The 22,416-nt window shown below is 32.0% G+C and overlaps 1 protein-coding gene across 1 annotated transcript; it reads right to left on the bottom strand.

The window, feature by feature from the left end:
- Positions 1–2,091: 2,091 nt before the first annotated feature.
- On the bottom strand, positions 2,092–22,214 carry LOC134701942 (uncharacterized). Its single transcript, XM_063563049.1, has 2 exons — positions 21,049–22,214; positions 2,092–2,964 (listed from the first exon to the last, which is right to left on the bottom strand). Exons 1-2 carry the CDS (start codon positions 22,178–22,180, stop codon positions 2,717–2,719), a joined length of 1,380 nt encoding a protein of 459 aa, XP_063419119.1. The 5' UTR covers positions 22,181–22,214; the 3' UTR covers positions 2,092–2,716.
- Between the last annotated feature and the right edge of the window lie 202 nt (positions 22,215–22,416).

The following is a 22,416-nucleotide window of genomic DNA, read 5'->3' as shown; positions in this document are numbered from 1 at the left end:
GAAAGGATTATGGAAAATAATGTGGAAATCATACCGACTGATATTTGTAGACATTGGGTATTCAATTCATGAATCGCTTATTTACAAGGGATAGAAATACACTCACTTTTATATTCAATAGATGTTTTTGTGGTTTCGTGATACTCATTCTTTACTTTCTGTGTTATATGAACTGCCTTCTTTTATCTACAATGGGATTCTAACTACTTGCCCGATTTTGAGCAACTGTAGTAGTTGCATGAAACTATAATAATATATATAATTTTTTAAATAACAAAAACAAGTATATTATTAAACAAGATCCTGTTTAAATCAGGAAGATGTGCATCAAGCAGTCAAAGATAAAATATTGATGCAATGTACAAAAAATATTTTTTTCAAAATTTTTGATATTGATATTAAGGTAAATATGGTAATAACAAACACAATTTCTACATTTAACACGGATATTTAAAACTCCAAGGCTCATTAGTATAATGATTAATGACAAACAATCGGGACTATTTAACTTGGTGATAACTTAGCAATAATTTCAACAATAGTGGGACTATGGATTTCTTATGAAAGAGGGACGAAAGATACCAAAGGGACAGTCAAACTCGTAAATCTAAAACAAACTGACAACGCCATGGCTAAAAATTAAAAAAAGACAAACAGAAAAACAATAGTACACATGACACAACATAGAAAACTAAAGAATAAACAACAAGAACCCCACCAAAAACTAGTGGTGATATCATGTGTTTTACCTAGGTGTTTGACTGTGTTGTTCAATCATTTGATTTTGGAGTAATGTCTAGCAAATTGCCTATTTTTGTCATTTTTTGTTTGTGTTTGTTTTGGACAAATAATACAGGAATTTGTTATTTGATTCAAGAAATATGAAACCATTAAAGTCAAAAGGAAATAACTCAAATAATGAGAGAATATACTATTTGTTTATCTTTAAACTAATATAAAAAGAATAAAGAACGATGGCCAGTCTTAATTGTATTTGTTTATTGAAATTGGTATTTGAAGTTCTTAACTTTAAGTAATTTTGATTATCTAAATCAATGAAATCATTTTTACATTATGATGACCTTTTGAATTTCTATGTGGCAGGTTACTTTAGATAAAATTAAATCAGGTATGTATCTAGGATTTTAAAAGGGAGGGCGCCGATCCAAAACTTAGCAATGTTATGAGTGGGACAGGTAAAAAGCAAGCATTTGCCATATGTGTAGCTCCATATGGAGATACCGAGAGCCCTAGTTCCCTTCAACAAACCAGTATTTCGACTTTTTATAAATTATATTTGAGTAAATATTAACATTATTCATTTAAAAAAAATAATTTAAAAATGTGATACTTCGACACTTGAAAATGTACTATTTCATATTGTCAATCAAGTGGCCAAATGCTTATTTTATAACTATTTTTTATTTGATCGATCGTCATTTATTAAATGTAGTTTAACGAAATCAGGAAATTAACAGTTGGTGTTCATTCGTTTGATGTGTTTGTGCTTTTGATATTGCCATTTGATAAGGGACTAGTTTTGAATTTTCCTTGGAGTTCAGTATTTTGTGATAAAACTTTTTACATATATCCAATTTGAGTTTTAGTTTTTACATGTTTTACATGTTGTTTTTTTTTCAGCAATACATTTCGACTCTTATAATTTTACGTAATTCAGTTCCAAAGTTGATCTAGGTTAGTTGGTCAGTTTTACATTTGCTTGATATTTTTTTACGTTCTACTTGGTGTTCCCAAGTCGAAAATGAAATCATAAAAAAGGAAAACTCAAAACGGAAGTCATTTATCAAATGGCAAAATCAAAAGCTCAAACAACTATCACATTCTGACTTTGTACCAGCATTTCCTTATGTAGAAAGTGATGGATTAATCTAGTTTGATAGCTAGCCACACCTTTCACTTACATAACAGTTGCATAGAATTCCATCATATTGACAACAATAAATATGTCAGCAAAAGTAAAAAATAGACGTAATAGGTAAAAATAACAAAAATGTGGGTACAGCAGACAACATTGTGTTATTATCTTAATCACTATTGACAAAACTAACTATTTCAACAAAGAAAACAAGATAGCATATGGACACTCTATTGACAAAGTACATAAGCAAAAATGAAACACAATGATACAAAATAGTCCATAGCACAATTATAAAATAGAGGGATGTATAAATACCGAGCCACGCCAAAAGTATATTACCCATTATAGACTAAATGGTAAATTTATTAGATTTCCAAAAACAAATAAAATGAACACTACAACACGTTATTCAGATGATACAAACGTTAGTACCTAGAAACTATACTGCTAGACCATCATGTATTACTTGTGAAGTAGATTCAGAGTGTTTATCAACAAGATGTTGGGATCTTCCGTTGAAAGAGGACGAGACGTTCTCGAACATAACCCTGGTAGAATATATAAACGAAACACTTGTCGTGTAACATTTACTTGAAAAAAATTAAAATGATTTGTTCCTCTTATTTCCACTTGTCCTTTACTTGTATTTTGTGCTAACCAACCAAAGGCATAAGGTCCTAAAATTTGAATTTACTTTCTGATTGTATTTTTTCGTAAAAATATCATTATCAAACATATCCGATAAAGGAAAATTAATTTTAAGCATTTTTACATTTGATCATTTGAGAATATATGTACAAGTGATTCTTTACTAATTTGACTGTGAACTATATGGCTTCAGTATTTTTCAACTACCAACGGCATAATATCCTCTTTACTTCTCTTCATATGCCATAGCCAACCGATACAGACACATAACACTATAAATATAACTATTCCACATATCATTCCAATTAATCCACTGACTGTTAATACATGGTGGTCGTCCTTCTTGTTTTGATACCAATGAAGACTTGGTGGAGTTTTGGTGTGATTTAGTTTATGGAATGGTACATCCTTAGAGTGCACAGTAGAATATTGAATATCTGCAAGAGAGAATAAAAGAATTAGTTGGTCAATTGCAATGTGTTTGCTTATGTTCAAAATCGAGTAATCATAAAAAAAAAAGATGTGGTATGATTGCCAATGAGACAACTCTTCATAACAGATCAAATATCACAGAAACTGAAATCTTTAGGTCACCGTACGGTCTTCAACAATGATCAAAGTTCTTATCCCCGGCTTAGTATATATCTAGGATTTTGATTGGTTAACGCACGTCGTTACAAAACCCATATCCCCTGGGTGTTGCTAACCCATATCCCCGGACGTTGCTAACCATTATCCCGGGGAACTTCACGCAAGTTTTCCTTAGTACCATGATCGCTCCTTGTGAAATATTGAATTCTGTAGATTATCCATGATGTTTGTAATTAAATATTTAATTCATTAACGATTTTGTCCTATTATGCCGATCATTTACACTCATTTCATTAAATGCATCACTTGACTGCCATATTTTCAAGGAATGGAACTACTGACCTAGCTATGCAAATTACCCACGTTGACGTTAAAAACGTCTTATATTTGACTACCTGTAGGGTTCTACCAAAGGTAGTACCCTACACCCCGTAAAAAATATGTAAAAATTCCAAATTTCAATAAAACTTTTTTTTATAATGAAAAAAAACGTTGTTTTTGCATTACTCTTTGTACCTGAATTTCCATAAAACTCGCCCGATTCGGACTAAGACCGGGAATAAATTCGTAATCTACGTTCATATCTACGGATATGAACATAGATAACTTATAATATCCCCTAGTCAGCTATAAATGGCCCCGAAATGAAAAATACAAACCAATTCAAACGAGAAAATAAACGGCCTAATTTATTACAAAATTATGAACGAAAAACAAATATGTTACACAGCAACAAACGACAACCACTAAATTACAGGTTTCTTACTTAGGGCCAGCACATATATATACATACTGATTTTGGCGGGGTTAATCATGTATATTTAGGATGTTACTAAGTGAAGGAGTACATTAATCATGAACGTAAGTAGCGTTCAAAACTGTGAGTAAGGACAATAGTTTGACTTTCATTAGAGTGTATTGAGGGTATTAGAGGGTATTTTGAGATTGCAAAATGTTTGCCATTTAAACCGATAAGATATGGGCTAACAGTAATAGGTTGATTGGTTGATGTGTGTGTAATAAACACATGAGATTATACCATGTATATTCAGTGTGAAAGATTGTTAATTTTAACTATCCATGGAAACAGAGGGTATTTAAGATAACAACAGACGGTTTGCCCTGAATCACGCAATCTACAGTCTTTTCAAAGTTAAGTTCTCTAAACGTTTAAATGTTACTGAACATGCTGTACACTAGTTACATATTACATCACCATTTTGTATCTTAATTTATGCATTGGACACAAAGTAACAACATTTTCGAAATCAGCTCATTGCAGCTGTAGACCATTTTTTACAAACATAACAGACACGACATAAATTGTTGTCCACTAAGACATGTTTAAGTGGCAACTTTCGAGATGTTTACCTTGTTATAAAAAATACATGTACAAGAATTGTCTTTTCCTCTGTTAAGAAGTACAAAAGACACCAAAGAGATTTTCAAACTCATCAGTCAAAACACACGAGACAAAAACACGACGGAAAGATATTCACATTACACAACAAATAACACAAGAAAATATCAATTGAAATTAGCTTAACTCAATCAAAAGACATTAACACAAGTGAATATACACTTAACGAATACATTTGATGTATGACACAATGTAAATACAGATTAGTAAAATAAGGGATTCTATGTTAAAGAAAAACTTTAATATAAAAAGGATTGATGAAAAAGAAGATATCGTGATCTTTTCTTCGGTATTGGCCCAGATAAACGACGTCAAACTAACATTTATAATAAACCTAGTCTTACTCAGCTTGAATTCGAATCACGCATTTTTTTGTTGTTGTTATCTTCATTTTTCTCTTCCCAATCCATTAGCAAGATTTGAACATCGACCAACTATTGTTGCCCTTATTTGAACATCAAAATACAGTTGTCGTTTCTTATCCAGAGTACACCATTTTGTCAACTTAATGTTTGGCGTTTCGGTATAATTCAATAGAGAAATGTTATCCTTAAAAAATTCATGAGGGGAACCAAACTGTTTTTAGAAGAAGAAAATGGCAAGTAAACATCAACAAGATACACATGTGACTGCTATATAAACCGGTGGACTGCTTGTTAAATTCTCTTGAGAAAAAATTGTTAAGGTAATTGACACAATGGCCGAAAATGATAACAAAGGATTGTGCTTCTTTATACGGAATTGAATGCAAATAACAAGAACTGCAACGGCGTTGTCGCAATAAGACTTGTTTAGTGTTGTATACTCCTTTTGGTGAAACCAAATATTCTCGGAAGAGATAAAATGACACAAAAATAATAACTGTAGGTCAATGAGCAAAGTCCATACTGCATAGTCAGTTATAAAAGGACCTGAACTCACAAATGTAAAACAATTCAAAATTCAATGCGCTATGAAATGCTATACATGAATGACTTTTCATTGTCAGTTAATTATGAAAGTGAAACTCTAATTACTGTACAAACCAAGTGTACAATCCCTAAGGCATTTTCCCTGGGAAAATAGCCTACTGAGTAAAGATGAAAGAGCAAAGATTAAAATAAAAACATTTTGAATTTTTCAAAATTTCATGCATTTTCAAATAGTACACATATAAATATAGAATACACACAAAAAAGTTGGTCAGGATATATAAAATGATATTTAGTTAATTTATATACCTTACATTTGAGGGAATTATTTTCTTTTTCTTAAAAAAAAAGAAAAAACAATGCCAGACTGCTGATTTATAAAGCAAATGATTGTTTTCGGAGAAACGCATTACATTTAATTTATCAATAAAAAGTATTTAATGTGGAATGGTCTAAATTCAAATATTCATACAGGGAGTTTTATATTTATTTAAAAAAACAAAAAAAATCATAAAGGGGATTTATCTAACATTGTGTTGCTTTTTAAAATAAAAAAAGATCTTAAGATATATAAGTATTTAATTTTACCTGAAGCAGAAGAAAAACAATTTATCCTTCACAAACTATGTCAGTGCTATTTCATTTCATCCACTGAAATGATCATTACCTATGTTTTATATTTAAAGTTCATTATAAAAAGTGAACTCTTGTTTAGGTTTTAATATAACAATGGGAAAGGATATTTTTGTAAACTCACTCGAAAGTGTGAATATGTTCTAAATTGGTCAGACAATACTTGATCCTGTTTTATGAAGATTTAAGCCCTCGGCTTCGCCTTGGGCTTAAATCTTCATAAAACATGACCAAGTATTGTCTAATCTATAAATGAATCATGATTTGTTGTTAAAAAAATACTTTTCACAATTTATGCATTGAACTCTGTTTAAAGGTAATAAACAACTGTTTTCTAGAAACAACACGGACGTTGGTTGAAATTGCTTATTTATCATGTTTTTAAAAATCGCAAAACGTTTAGGCTCATAAGAATTATGATTAATAACAAACAATCAGGAGTATAGTTCACAATTGAAAAAGACTTCGTACTTTTAAATGTCGGTGATATTTGAAGCAACAATTTGAACAAAAGTGACAGTTCGGGTGTCACATCTAAACCAGATACTGTTGTCTTTTTGTCTTCAACTGCAACTTATTGAAATGAGATAAAAAAAAAATTACCAAACAACGCACAATAACGTATGTATAAAGCAAAATACAAGGGATTCTTAGCACATTGGTTGCATATAACAATTACTTATTAAATATAACCAAGCAAGTAGTTTTACAGGTGGACGATTCAATTGTCTATGTATCAAATTTCATTAACAACGCTGATTATCTAGAAAAAAGTGATAGGCATTATTTTTAAGTTAGGTATGAAAGCTAGACTTAAATATGGACGAAACTAATTGATCCGACAATGGAACGTCTGATTTTTACGTATGTGGCTTCTTTGTTAGCTGCCTTCGATTGCCATCCCAATAAATATTGTATGCATATGGCCTAATTATATATAAACGTATTTAATCTAAGGTGCGCGTGATTAATACAATTCCATAAAGATGTGTACTGTAAAAGAATTTGATATATCTACACAAACAATCTCAACATGATAGAAAACATCTACTAAACAAGATTGAATCAATTATTTTTTTCCTTACACAAATGCATTACAGTAGATCTTTTATTTAACAAGATTATTTTAAGCGTACTTGTAAATGTTGTAAGAAACAATGATTTCGAATTGACCAACCATTCAAACAAAAAAAAAACGTATAGTCTGTATTATACAAACCGATTTGATTAAAATTATATTAAGTAATTGAATGAAATAGATAGTGAGCACGACATGACATTATTAAAAAACCCGTATGTAATTGTGATATTTAAATATATTGTTTCCCCAAATTCAAATGATAAACTGTTTGCGCGGGAACAAATATTTGCAACTTAACAGTACGGTTCTCTTTTACATTGATATTCTAACATTTCACCATAAATTCGCGCTGGTAATATTTTTGAGCATTTTGCGTGATTACGAAAAAAACAAAAATACAGATATCCCCGTATAAAAAATTATACGTTCACGGTATGTGATAAGTTAAATATATATTGTTTTCTGAAATTGATAAAGAACGAAGGTATGGGTCATGATTGCTTACTTGTTATTACTTAATCACACAAACAAACAAAAATACCATAAACGTCTCATCACGGGTCAAACTTTGACAAAAGAAGTCACAAACGAGAAAAATCTTCAACTTAATGAAATTCTGAAATATTTTCTATTTTTTTTTACAAGACTGAGAATAAATTGATGCTTTATAAAAAAACAATGTAAACCAAAGCAGTTACTCCGAACACGTGTGATACGATGCTTTTTGTCCGCAATTTGCTTTTTGTCCGCTTTTGCTTTTTGTCCGACACTTTTGCTTTTTGTCCGTTGCTTTTTGTCCGACACTTTTGCTTTTTGTCCGATAATTTTGCTTTTTGTCTGAAACTTTTGCTTTTTGTCCGTTGCTTTTTGTCCGTTTTGCTTTTTGTCCGAAAATTTAGCTTTTTGTCCCACACTTTTGCTTTTTGTCCGTTGCTTTTGGTATGTTTTGCTTTTTGTCCGCTGATTTTGCTTTATGTCCGATATAAAAACGTGTATAGTTTTGCCGGTTTTATTTTGAACTTCGAAAAATCATCATTTGGGTATCTTATTTAAAAAGAAATATGTCTGATTACCTCACCTACCAACCAAGATGGCTAACATGACTGAAATAGAACATACGGGGTAAAATTAAAGTTTTGTCTATTATTTTGAAAACCATTAAAAAAGGGATAAAGGAGTATGTTCGATAAGGTCCTAAAATGGCCCCCTGTTTTAGCGTAAATTTCAAACTCGGATTTATCGACCAATATCACGATAAATTATAGATAATACATTGACTAGCTAGGATATAAACCATTTTGTTGAAAATTTTACGTTTCTGCGTTGATTATGACGTCACAAGTTGTACTCAATACATGTTGATTTTACACGAAAAAAGCAATGAAAATGGGTAAATTTCCATAGATTACTGGACAGGAAACATAGAGCGCATTCGTCGACAACAAAGATCTTTTAATAATATGTTTGTGAAGACATTTCACATGTCTTATTTGAATCTTAAGCTTGTCGACGCCTGCGCTCTATGTTTCCTGGTCCTGTATTTGGTTGAAATCTGGCTGATTTTGTCAAATTTCACAAAAATCCCTTATTTTGACCTTTTATGGATGTAAAAATCAACGTGTTAGAATTAAACTTTGACAAAATATGTTCTGTTTAACTTTCTAACATGTCTTTAAGGCAACTTAAAACATGTATTGTCTTGTAACTATGAACTTTATAATTGGGGCCAAATATGGCCCTTACCGAACTTACTCCTGTAACAACAGCAGGATGTTGAGCTTGACCAATTGTCAAAACTGTCAGATGACGTCCGAAATTGGTTTCCATTCTTTAACTAAAGTTCGCCCCAAACCAATTATATGGAACTTAAACACAATGCTTATTACCACACATTCCAGATCAAGTTTGAATTTTGATGGCGCCACTTTTACTGCTCTAGAGTTTGGAAATGGAAAACTGCTGAACTTTTTTTATCCGTTCTTTAACTTCAGTTTGCCTTTAAAAATATGGCATGAAGCTTATACGCAATGGGTATACCACAAAACACAGGTCAAGTATGAATTTTCATGGCCTCACATTTCCTCTTATGCCCTATATAAATGGGGAACATACTGACTTTATCGTTTGAATTTCTTAACTTAATATAAAAAAGAAGATGTGGTATGATTGCCAATGAGACAACTCTTTACATGAGACTGAATGACACAGGAATTAACAACAATAGGTCATCGTACGGCCTTCAACAACGAGCAAAGCCCATACCGCATAGTCAGCTAAAAAAATGCCTCGAAATGACAATGTAAAACAATTCAAACGAAAAAACTAACGGCCTTAAGCAATGTTTTCGAAAATTGTACGCAATACTTATTACAACAGAAGTTAGATCAAGTACAAATGTGGGTAGTGTCACTTTTGTCGTTATCAAGTTATGTCCCTTTCTCAAGTAATATGCGAGCGGGGGCATTATCTGTGTTCCATGGACTCATTTCCCATTTTGATATAGGATTAATTGCCCTAAATGACAAATTGTTTTGCCTGCTATCTTGAAAATTATAATAGACACAGAAAAACTTAATGGTGATCAGCAAGAGCAGTTTTACAAATGAGACAACATGATCGAAGTCGTTAATCGACTCCTTAATACAGATAATGTCTATTAATGATGATTTTGACTAATTTTGTTTTTAATTTCTTTATTTATTTTTTTGGGGGGGTGCTTTTTTTTTACCTTATATCTTGGATTGTAAATAACAAGAAAATCTAAGGTTTAATTTTTAATCATTGTAACAAAATTCAACTTATAAATATTAATATTTTTACAAACGTAGATTTTATATGTTTGATTTTTAATGTTTTTAGATTGGCATTTTTAGGGGACATAGTGCTTTTCTTTTAAAGAATCTACATGAACTTTTACCATCTTAAATTTCACCAGGAAAAAACGCACGGTGACCCTATTGTATCTATTGATATTCTTAACGCATTTTCTTAAAGCTATCTTCTCGCATTTTGTTTTCAATTCTATCACTTAGTTTAGCTTCTGATCACATAATGCTGTTTTTCTCCGTATAATCCATACAAATACCGCGCTGAACCTAAGTACGTCCATTATTCATTTTCCATTATTCAAAATTCAATTAATGAATAATTAAATAGTTCACTATTCACTATTCAACGTTCAATGTTGAATAATGAAAAATGAATTAGTTTAAATTTCAGTATTCAAATTGAAAAATGAATAATGAAATAGAATTATATTAATTGACTGTGACACTATATCCGTATTTCATAATTCGCCATTTTCGTATGATCTAACTAATTTTCAAATTAATATACAATTAATTTTGAAAGAAATAAATCAAAACACTACCTGAAATAATGCCGTATCTTTTTAATTTATTTATTTTGTTTCGGAGGATAAACTAGTGGGTTTTCCTAACTATCGTTAACAGAAATTCCTTGGTTTAATGTATGGACGACCTAAATACCAAAACATATATAAACATTAAAATACTAAACATTGTCTTTTTATTTTCGCAAGATCTTTGCTATTCTTAATCCACTGATTACAGCTATAACATGTCGATTGTGCCACAATGACCATTAGAGGGGTTACGGAGATTTAAATGCCAAAATACGCGTGAAATTAAGAAATAGCCAATTTTGAATAATGAAATGGATATTTTGAATAAAAGAATGGACTGCTGCGACCCTTCAGCCCCTAATAACAGATTATACCTTATGACTCATTCGAAAGCTTAACGTATTTTTACCTTATACGTCATTACAAAGCGAACTAACAGAGAAACAAGAGGTAAACATGTATACAGCCTATAGCTATACAAAGAGGAATAAAATTATTACAAACAGTATGTTCTGCATTAATGTCATTCAAAAGCGTTCCAAAAGAGAAACAAGAGGTATATAACCTATAGCTATACAAAGAGGATTTGAATGGTTATAAACAGTATGTCCCGCCATGACTATTAAAGGTGCCAAAATATACGTTGATAAAACAGTTTTGTTACTCTATCAAGGTTTCAAATGATGTATCAAGGTTTCTTGAATTAGAGGCTGAAAGGTCGCAGCCGTCCATTCCATTATTCAAAATAAAATATGTCTTTTAATAGTTACATGCACTTCAATATTTAGGTCATTCGTTTCTCCTCTAAAAGACGACGAGGAACACACTGACTACATACCTTTTGCTCCTCTATTAATAAGCTTTCGAATGAGGTCTAGGGTATAAGTGTAAATAGCCATTCTATTATTCAAATTATCCGATTCATTATTAAACAAGAGGCTGTCACAACGACAGCAAACCGGATTTATTAGCATTTATTTGTGTCCTGGCAATATCACAAGAACCATTACTGATGATTGGTGAAAGTGAAAATCGTCAATATCAAATTTGACCTCTATATTGTCATCAGTATCAACATATTAAAATTTGAAAAGCTTAGATTGAATGGTTCATGAGTAAATGCAACAACGTGAATGGAAACAACATTTTACGATCTTTCAAGAACCATAACTGCTGAACGGTATAAGCCAAAATCGTCATTATTAAACTTGACCTCCATTTAGTCATCAGTAACAACATATTAAAATTTGGGAAGCTTTGGTAGAACAGTTCATACGTAAATACACGGACACGACTGGAAACGCCATTTTACGATCTTTCAAGAACCATAACTACTGAACGGTAAAAGTCAAAATCATCATTATTGAACTTGACCTCTATTTTGTCATCAGTAACAACATATTAGAATTTGAAAAGCTTTGGTTGAATGGTTCATGAGAAAATGCACAGACACGACTGGAAACACCATTTTTCGATCTTTCAAGAACCATAACTCCTGAACGGTAAAAGTCAAAATCGTCATTATTGAACTTGACCTTTATTTTGTCATCAGTAACAACATATTAGAATTTGAAAAGCTTTGGTAGAACAGTTCATGCGTAAATGCACGGACACGACTGGAAACGCCATTTTTCAATCTTTCAAGAACCATAACTCCTGAACGGTAAAAGTCAAAATCGCCATTATTGAACTTGACCTTTATTTAGTTGTCAGAAACAACATATTGAAATTTTAAAAGCTTTGGTTGAACGGTTCATGAGTTAATGCACGGACAACATTTGATTGGCGCCCGCCCGACCGCCCGCCAAGCATCCCCAAATCAATAACCGACATTTTGTCACAAAAATCCGGTTAAAAATCGCTATTTCATAATTTTAAAGCGTATTTTGGCATTTTGGTCCTCCGTAACCCCTCTAATAGTCATTGCTGTACAATAAGCATGTCATATATATAATCAAGGGATGAGGAATAGCAAAGGTCCAGTGAAAATAATAAAAGACATCGTAAAGTATTTGATTTTTTTTTATTTATGGTATTCAGGTCGTCCATACATTATACTAAGAAACTTCTGGTAAAAATAGTTAGGGAATCCCTCTAGTTATTCCTCCGAAACTAGATAAATAAACAAAGTTAAAAATTTGAAAAAGTTTTTTGATTTTTTTGTCTGATTTTAATTTGAATATTTGTAAGATCAAAATTACGAATTCTGTAATACGGTATATAGTGTCACAGTCAAAAAATATTATTCTATTTCATTATTCACTTTTCAACTTGAATACTGAAATAAAAAATAGTTCATTATTCAATAATTACATCAGATGTATGTTTCATTATGATACTTTATTCTGATTGGCTAACTGCACATCACGTGTTATTCCGTAAGCAATTGCATTGCTCGATAAAACTTTTTACTCATGATAACACGTGCTCCCACAATAAAGTGCACAGGTGAATTGAATAAAACAATTATAAAATGCGTGTTTTCATGATCATAGCTAAACAAATGTAATTATAAGTATTGAATGCTTCTTTTTGTAACTTCATAGGGTTGTAAAAGCGTTGACCGTGCGCACATTTTTAGTATGAAGCGCGGAGAAGCGCTTCCGCGCTTCATACAAAATGTACTTCGGTCAACGCTTTTACACCCCAATAAAGTTACAAAAAGAAGCATTCAATTCTTAATTATTCATCACTTAACGTATAATGATTAATGAACTATTTCATTATTCTTTATTGAATTTTGAATAATGGAAAATGAATAATGAATAATGGAAAATGAATAATGAATAATGGAAAATGAATAATGAATAATGAATAATGAATAATGAATAATGGAAAATGAATAATGAATAATGGAAAATGAATAATGAATAATGGATGTTAACATGTTTAACCCCGCCACAATTATTTATGTATGTGTCTGTCCCAAGTCAGGAGCCTGTATATTCAGTGGTTGTCGTTTGTTTATGTGTAACATTTATGTTTTTCGTTCATTTTTTTTTACATAAATAAGTCCGTTAGTTTTCTCGTTTGAATTGTTTCACATTATCTTGTCGGAGCCTTTTATAGCTGACTATGTGGTATGGGCTTTGCTCATTGTTGAAGGCCGTACGGAGACCTATAATTGTTAATGTCTGTGTCATTTCGATCTTTTGTGGATAGTTGTCTCATTGGCAATCATAACACATCTTCTTTTTTATATGCACTTCAGCGCTGTGATACAAATTGTTTCATTTTGTCACAACCTGTAACATGCGAAAAATGCTCGGTGACCTATCATATTTATTAATTTTTTTAACATTACACAGTTCATATATACATTTTTGTACTACGTTTTGGCAAATTCTAGCATTTTTAATCTAAACTTCCATACCACCTTAAAGAAGATTTTCATCTATCTTTTTTTTTAAGTTTTGTCATAATTTTTATGTTATAGAAAATTATAATAGATAACAATACACTTTAAATCACAAAAACGATCAGCATGTCAAGATCTACTAACAAATCAAATGGTGTCGACAAAGTAAAGTAGACTGTGAATCTTTATAGAAGTAATTGCACTTAAAAAAAGGATTTTTTTTTATCCTTTTTTGTGTTTTGAGCAAGACTAAACAAGACAGAAGGAATCTAAACAGCACATGATCAGCAATACAAGATCAACAAAACAGATTTTGTCATGAATTATATTCTTGTGTACAATGTTGGAGAGTGTCCTTTGTTGAATATGCACATAGACCCAGGTGATCACAAAGGCTACTTAGAGCCTCTAGTTTATTATTATTAGAACAAGTGTGGACACAGATGAGTGTGGATAGTATGTTTGGATGTTTGACAGTGTCTTATGACAAAATGAGTTCTATGATTTTCCTGTATGGTTTTATTAACTGTGTTGCACGCGGTGACAACCAATCTGAGCATTAGAAGTGTTATTTATTTAATACTTGTTTATGTTCAAGACAGGCATGGAGGAGACAGTAATTACATTAGTTACCAAATGATTATGATAGAATATGTTCTGCATCTTTGATTTAGGATACATTTTGTAGCTAGGAGAGCAACTCATAATAGGTTCATTTTTTCACGTGTGTTTTTCGAAATTGGAGATGAAATTTAAATTTAAGAACATGATATAAGGAGCCTGACTGTGACTCAGTGATTGCCGTTTATTTATGTGTTACATATAAGGTTTTTTTTTTAAATTTTTTAACATAAATAAGGCCATTAGTTTTCTCGTTTGAATTGTTTTATATTGTCATTTTGGTGCCTTTTATAGCTGATTATGCGGTATTGGCTTTGGTCATTGTTTATGACCGTACAGTGTCGTGAGTGACCTGTAGTTGTTAATTTCTGTGTCGATTTGGTCTCTTGTGGAGAATTGTCTCATTGGCAATCATACCACATCTTTTTTATATGTATTTGCTTACTATTGGTATGGTTCTATTTATATTAATTTGTGGTGGATCGTCAGTATCAATAGTAATTTTTTGTTAAAATGTCGAATTGTTCCTCAGATTAGAATACATTTATTGGTTTTAGCAAAAGACAATGCCTGACATGATGCTTAGGGCTAAATGAGCTAGGAAGTAAACGTTTATGCTGAACTATATCAATTCTTTGATTATATCTCCTCCAAAGCAGGTCGAGGCAAAGAAAAAATATGACTAATATGAAAATGATTTCACCAAAAGAACCTTTGTGAGCATGCGTCAAAGACTCATAACTGCTTCAAAAGCAATCTGATAGAATTTCAAGCATGTCAAGCAGATATTATCAACATCCACTATCTAATGTCTAAATATCTTAAAAGTTATAGTATTCAAAAGGTATTGCAAAATTATTCGATCCTTTTCATTTTTTGTTTTGTTATATGTATACAAATATAAGTGATACATGTACCAATACAATATTTGTTGTGGTATGGAAGTGTAGTAATTAACATTTACTGTAACAATGTTTATTCACACAAATTATGAAATAAACAAATGAATGGAACAGATGATCCACAGGGCGCAGCTTTATATGACCGCAGAGGTTGAACCCTGAACGATTGGGGCTAGCATGGACACAACATTCAAGCTGGATACAGCTCTGAATTTGGATTGTGATTAAATAATTGACACAGCTTAGGTTTCTGACACAGAATGAATGTGGTATAATGAACTTAAAATATTTTTTTTCTTTTGAGCAATTTACCAAGCTGTTGAATTTTAAACCTTTGAAAAAAAATATACTTGAAGTAATTTTCTTTTTAATTTCTGAAATCTGAAATTAGAAAAAACTACCCCCCCCCCCCCCATTTGTTTTCACCTCTCCCTTTCCATTATTCCAACCGGATGCTCCACAGGGCGCAGCTTTATACAACGGCAGAAGTCGAACCCTGAACAGTTGGGAAAAGTTTTGACACAACATTTTAAAAAGCTTGATACAGCTCTGAATTTGGATTGTGATTAAATAGTTGACACAACATAGGTTTCTGACACAGAATGAATGTGGTCTAAGAACATCAACTTAAAAATTTTAAATTGGACATTTACCTATTATGGTCAAATATCCAAAACCTACATACGTGTACATAGTTAGATGCAGCATATCATAGAACCCAAAGAATCTAATTTTTGATGAAATCAATTAATGTTCAATTTTAGACACTTTAGACCTTAACGTGGATCAATTTGATAACCGGTCCAAAATATTAAAAATCTAAATACACGGTTAGATTCAGCATATCGAAGAACCCTACATATTCAGTTTTTGTTGAAATCAAACAAAGTTAAATTTTTGGACCCTTTGGACCTTAAAGTAGACCAATTTGAAAACGGGACCAAAATTTAAGAATCTTAATACACGGATATAATCGGTTTATCAAAGAACCCCAAAAGTACAATTTTTGATGAAATCAAACTTAGTTAAATTTGGACGGTCACCCTTTTTGGCCCCTAATTCGTTGGGACCAAAAACTCCCAAAATCAATCCAAACCTTCCTTTTGTGGTCATAAACCTTGTGTTAAAATTTCATAGATTTCTTTAAACTTTTACTAAAGTTATTGTGCAAAAACCAAGAAAAATGCTTATTTTGGAACCTGTTTTTGGGCCCTTATTCCTAAACTGTTGGAACTTAAACTCCCGAAGTCAATCTCAACTTCCTTTTGTGGTCATAGACCTTATGTTAAAATTTCATAGATTTCTGTTTACTTATACTTAAGTTATGGTGCGAAAACCAAGAAAACTGCTTATTTGAACCCTAATTCCCAAACTGTTGGGACCAAAACACCCAAAATCAATCCCTACCTTCCTTTAAAGGTCATAAACCTTGTGTTTAAATTTCATAGATTTCTATTTTCTATAAAGTTAGAGTGCGAAAACCAAATGTCTTCGGACGACAATGATGCCACCTGATAACAATTATATACGACCAAAAAAAAATTCAATTTTTGCAATCGTTTAAATATCTTAGTACATGTTTAGATTCAGCATATCAAAGAACCCCAAGAATTCAATTTTTGTTAAAATCAAGCTAAGTTTAATTTTGAATAATAAAAATTAAGAATCTGAATACATGGTAAGATTTGGCATATCAATGAACCCCAATAATTCATTTTTAGAATTATGCATAGTTGGTCAAAAATGACTGTTAAGACTAATGTCGAATACTTTTTGCTTGATAGATTTTTGGAACATATGTGAGGGAAAAGGGTTATTTGAATGGAAGTAATTCGAGTTCGAACATTTTCTAACTCAAGTATGACTTTTTTCTTGCATTAAATTTCGACATGTTAATTTTAGCTTATGTCATGAATGTCACGCCCATATTGTAAAAACACTTAAAACAAGAATTATCTTTAAAAAAGATATCCGACGTATTTAAATTTGAGTATATTTTAAAACTATCATTTCGATAACCTTCAGAAGCACAATGACTTAATGATGCAGGACCTCTTTAATAAAATCTCTATCTGAATGTAACTACAAGAATTTTTTTACTAAGTCTAATTATATTAAGGCAATAATATATAAGAATATTGTGATGACACCTAATAGTTTTATTTGTCAAAAAATCTAGTGTAAATAAAAAGAAACAAATAAACATTTACTACTGTTTACATTAAACTTAGTTCATGGTTAACAAAGATAGAAACTATTGGTTGTATAATTAGTTTCTTTCTGTTTACATTTACCAAAACCCCGCGGAAATCTCACATGCGTATGTGCGTTCTAAAAGTCATGTACGTTCGTACAACAAAGTTTACATTAAAAATTATATGATTATATAATTGTCCCGAATAAACAGCTGTCATTGGATGCAAAGAGCTATTGGAGAAAAAAATATTTTAATAAAAATTTAAATCTTTGTAAGATCTAGTTCAAATATTTATAGTTTTTTACTTGCTTTCCATCACGATATAATTTTCGAGACGTTTTTTCAAACAAAACCAAATCACCCATCGTGACAGCATTTTGTCCAATCACAGAAAATATTTTCGAGCATGCGTAGTCTGTTGCCATAGTGAAGCGTCCTTAAGTTCAAAGTGCACAAACCGAAACTATACCGACTACGACGGAAAAACAGCAGACTATATGCTAGGTCTTTCTAACAACTAATGATTAACAATTTGGGGTGTAATTTAAGGAGGCTTTTCCAAGGCTGCAATAATTGCTTGTAGACTGTATAATAATTTACCCTCTACAGTATACCAAATAGTCCACAAATCCTCAAAAGGGACATTTTAATGATTAGCCATGTCAAGGGAGATATAAATCAACAAACGCCCAGCAGGATCGATGCATTTGTCTTAAACATCTCCGACATTAAATCCGCGTGGCTTTCAAATTGACACGAGTATACATTGGTGTTCATGTAAAACCTTTGGGGCTATATGCGTTTCAGTTTTTATCATGAACATTTATTCTATTAACCAAGACAAAACTTTAAATTCGGCCGTTATAAATGTTTTCGAAGAAATTCATGCTTTAACTAAAAACTAGTCAAGGAATTTGTTTTTGTCCCGGCTGATATAGACGCTAATAGTATCATTATTGTTTGACGTAAATTTTACATTGAGGTTCTGCAAAAAAAAATCACGAATTCACCAACATTCCAACTGACTTCATTTTCAGAAAATGACATCTGTAACAAACACAAACTTTTAGCTACATATTTACAAGCACAACCAAATACAATGAAAGTCCCAACTATGGACTGGCTTACAAAGCTACACAAAACACATTACAAGTATAGATTTATTTCAACTTTAGGCCATTGTTGCATTTCTAAATTGTCTATTCTACTTACAGAAACACTTGGTACAATCAAAAACTTGATAATAAATTGTTCAAATAAGGCCTTTGAAAATAGTGGAATTAATTAATTTTGGAGTTTCATGATGGTATACTACTAAACATAATACTAAACCCCTAACAGGAGGGATTGTGCCTGATATTCATATGATGAAGACATAATCTTTCAATCAGTTTAATTGAGGGCTGGAGCTGGCATGTCAGATAACTGCTAGTAGTCTGTTGTTATTTATGTATAATTGTCATTTTGTTTATACTCCTTTCTTTCATATTCTGACATCGGACTCGGACTTCTCTTGAACTGAGTTTTACTGTGCGTATTGTTGTGTGCTTGTTTTCTACATTGGTTAGAGGTATAGGGGTAGGATTGAGATCTCAAAAAAACATGCTTAACCCTGCCGCAATTTTGCGCCTGTCACAAGTCAGGAGCCCCTGACCTTTGTAAGTCTGGTATGCTTTTACTTTTATTTTCTTTTGTATAATTCAGAGTTCATTATCACTGAACTAGTATGCATATTTGTTTAGGGGCAGCTGAAGGACGCCTCCGGGTGCCGAAGTTTCTCGCTACATTGAAGACCCATTGGTGGCCCTCGGCTGTTGTCTGCTCTATGGTCGGGTTGTTGTCGCTTTGACTCATTCACCATTTCCATTCTCAATTTTATTTATTATCTAATAGCAACACATTTAATCATTATATTGTTATCAAACATCACATAACAATCGTGTAGTAGTTTTTAAGTTAACAAGTTAGTCAAGTGGTTTAAACGAGTTAGTTAAGTCATTAAAACAAGTTAGCTATGTTGTTAGTTAAGTCGTTTTAACAAGTAAGCTTACTCGTTATAACGACCTTAAAATAAAACTTCAATCAAATTAAAACTTAAATATGCTAATTCACCTTAAAATTAAAATATCAGGGCAGCAATCCCTAAACGCGTTGTCTAATGTAACTGACAAATCTCGGGCATATAGATTATGACTTAATGATTATTTTTATCCCAGAACTAAATGCTTTAGTTTCGGAGATAAAAGCTAAAATCTACATTTTACCACAATGTTCTATTTTTAGACATGGCGGCAATCTTGATTTTTTGGGTGGGGTCATCGGATACCTTTTTAAAACTACATATCCTAAGGATGATTGTGGCTATTTTTGCTTTAATTTTGCCATTAGTTTCAGATTTTCTGAAAGTTATCGACGACGACGGATACCAAGTGAAAAAAGCTCACTTAACCCTCTGGTCCAGGTGAGCTAAAAAGGCAAAACGGACAAAAGCAAAAGTTTCGGACAAAAAGCAAAATTATCGGACAAAAAGCGAAACGGACAAAAAGCAACGGACAAAAAGCAAAAGTGTCGGACAAAAAGCGAAATTATCGGACAAAAAGCGAAACGGACAAAATTCAACGGACAAAAAGCAAAAGTGTCGGACAAAAAGCAAAATTATCGGACAAAAAGCAAAAGCGGACAAAAAGCAAATTGCGGACAAAAAGCACCGTATCACACGTGTATAGAATGAACAAAAAAACATAAATGGCTAGAAAAAATAAAAGTTAGTATAAATACCTGACTATATATTTAGCTCTATATTATACATTGATTATGACTTTTGACTTTTGGCTCCTTGGCCTTAAAATGTCAAGATTATGGCGTTCCTGATGACGTTTAATCAATAAATGCGCTTCGAATACATGAAATTGAGTGCGTTATTTTAATTTTATGACTGGTTAAAACAAATTCCTAATTTTGTTTGCTTAAAATACGCCGGAAAATTATCTTAGGACTATTAATGCCATTTTCTAATGTCCATTATATTCATTCACTCCTCGTGTATTTTAAATCGTTTCTGGTTTGTTCTTTCCTGAAATAATAATAATTTCAAGAACCGTTTCCTACAAACCAAATTCGATATCTTTAAATCTCCATGCAATGCCTTGAAAACATAAACCTCGTTTCATTAAAAAAAAAACTATCGTGCATGTTCTATGAAGTACGTTGCTCCTAGAGAATCAGAAATGAGAATCCATTCCAGAGCACATACGATGACTTTATATCAGTTTTGTTGCGAGATTAAATTTTCACCGTCTTCAGTGGTCTCTCTGTAATGTTTTGTATATCGTGTTTATCGTTTGGTCTTTCAAAAAAAATATTGTCAGGCATTATTTCGCCTTAAAGTTTGTTGTCCGTTTTAAATATAAATACTCGTATGTTCTTATATAGAATTTACTTACCTTCAACTACGGTGTGATTTGGGTCCAAACATTCAAAATCCTGACAGGAAAATACCGATTCTAGATTAACAAGGAAACCGTCAATATGCAATTGCGTTTCTCCAGTTTTGACCATCTGTCTGATTGCTATTATTGCGGTTTCCACACTTGCATTGAAGGAGGTAAAAAATGTCGTTGAGGGATCACGAATTGCAAATAGAATTGAAATAGATGTATCTTCGTTAAGGTCTGCATACCACATAATTCCATTGTTCTTTAACTGCAATACTTCTGCAAGTTGAGACAAATATTTCTCGGCAATAGTTATATCTATGTATGGTCGGACCGAAGCTTTGAAATATAGTTTAATCTTTTTCATAACACTAATCATGCCTAACCTGTAAGTGTAGTTTTGTGCACACTTTTGTACTTGTTTTGAAAATGAGCGAAGGCCTGGAATGAATGTTGTTGCAAACTCATTTCTAAAACTCCAAAAAATAGTCCATACGGCATTTATACCCAGCTCACACAAACTGATCCCTCCGAAAGGCTTAATAAGACAGGTTTGTCGTACTTCGTCAGCTATATTTTCAATAGCAGTACAACTGTGATGCAATTTCAATACAGGAGCCATGAAAAATGGAAAACATTTTTTAACAGCAGCTACAAAGTCTAAACCTTTTGTTGATAATTTCAATATAGGCGTGTTGGCATGACATAATCTTAGAGATACGTCCTTTATTTCTGTTAAAGATGTTCCATTGCATGAGTACATAGTGTCAAAACAGTTATCAAACCATGAACAATTTTTGCCAGATGGGTAGTTACAGTTGTTGGGTATAAGTGTAGTCGGAACAGTGGTAACTGGTACACATTTGCAATCCTTGAAGACAGGACCGCTAGATATATTGTATCTTTCTGTCATGCATTGGGCCCAGCAATACGTGGTATGGTATCTGCAATGATGGTAATTATTCCACTTTGCTCTTAAATACGCATTGGATACACATGTTGCTGATTGATATTCATGGTAATAACGTAAGCGAACGCATCCATGGGATCCACTTGGTCCAAGATGTCTGCTGCAGGTTCCGTCCACTGATGAATATAAACTAGAATAAAGTACGAGAACAGTAGTTTGCAGAATATTCATTTTTAATTCGATATACTTTTGTTTTTCCTGCCAAATGTAATGTAATGTTTTATACTGCTTCTAAAATGCAAATCAACCTGGACATATATGTATCCTAAAACTGAAATAAAGATTTTACAAATGACAAATGAAAAAGCAATCTTCCTGTTGACGTCTAGTTTATAGAAATAACTAACACATGAATTTAACGAAATATGTTGTTTACAAAATGTATATCCGTGTACTTAAACAGTCAC

The sequence above is a fragment of the Mytilus trossulus genome, unplaced genomic scaffold (genome assembly GCF_036588685.1).
Source record: "Mytilus trossulus isolate FHL-02 unplaced genomic scaffold, PNRI_Mtr1.1.1.hap1 h1tg000373l__unscaffolded, whole genome shotgun sequence".
Taxonomy (NCBI): Eukaryota; Metazoa; Mollusca; class Bivalvia; order Mytilida; family Mytilidae; genus Mytilus; species Mytilus trossulus.
This window is presented reverse-complemented; position numbering and strand designations above follow the sequence as displayed.

Excerpts from the sequence above, each read along its gene's own strand:
- LOC134701942 (XM_063563049.1), bottom strand. The coding sequence starts at position 22,180 with ATGAATATTCTGCAAACTACTGTTCTCGTACTTTATTCTAGTTTATAT. Across the intron at positions 2,965-21,048 it reads AAATCACACCGTAGTTGAAG|ATATTCAATATTCTACTGTG; the intron begins GTAAGTAAATTC and ends TCTCTCTTGCAG.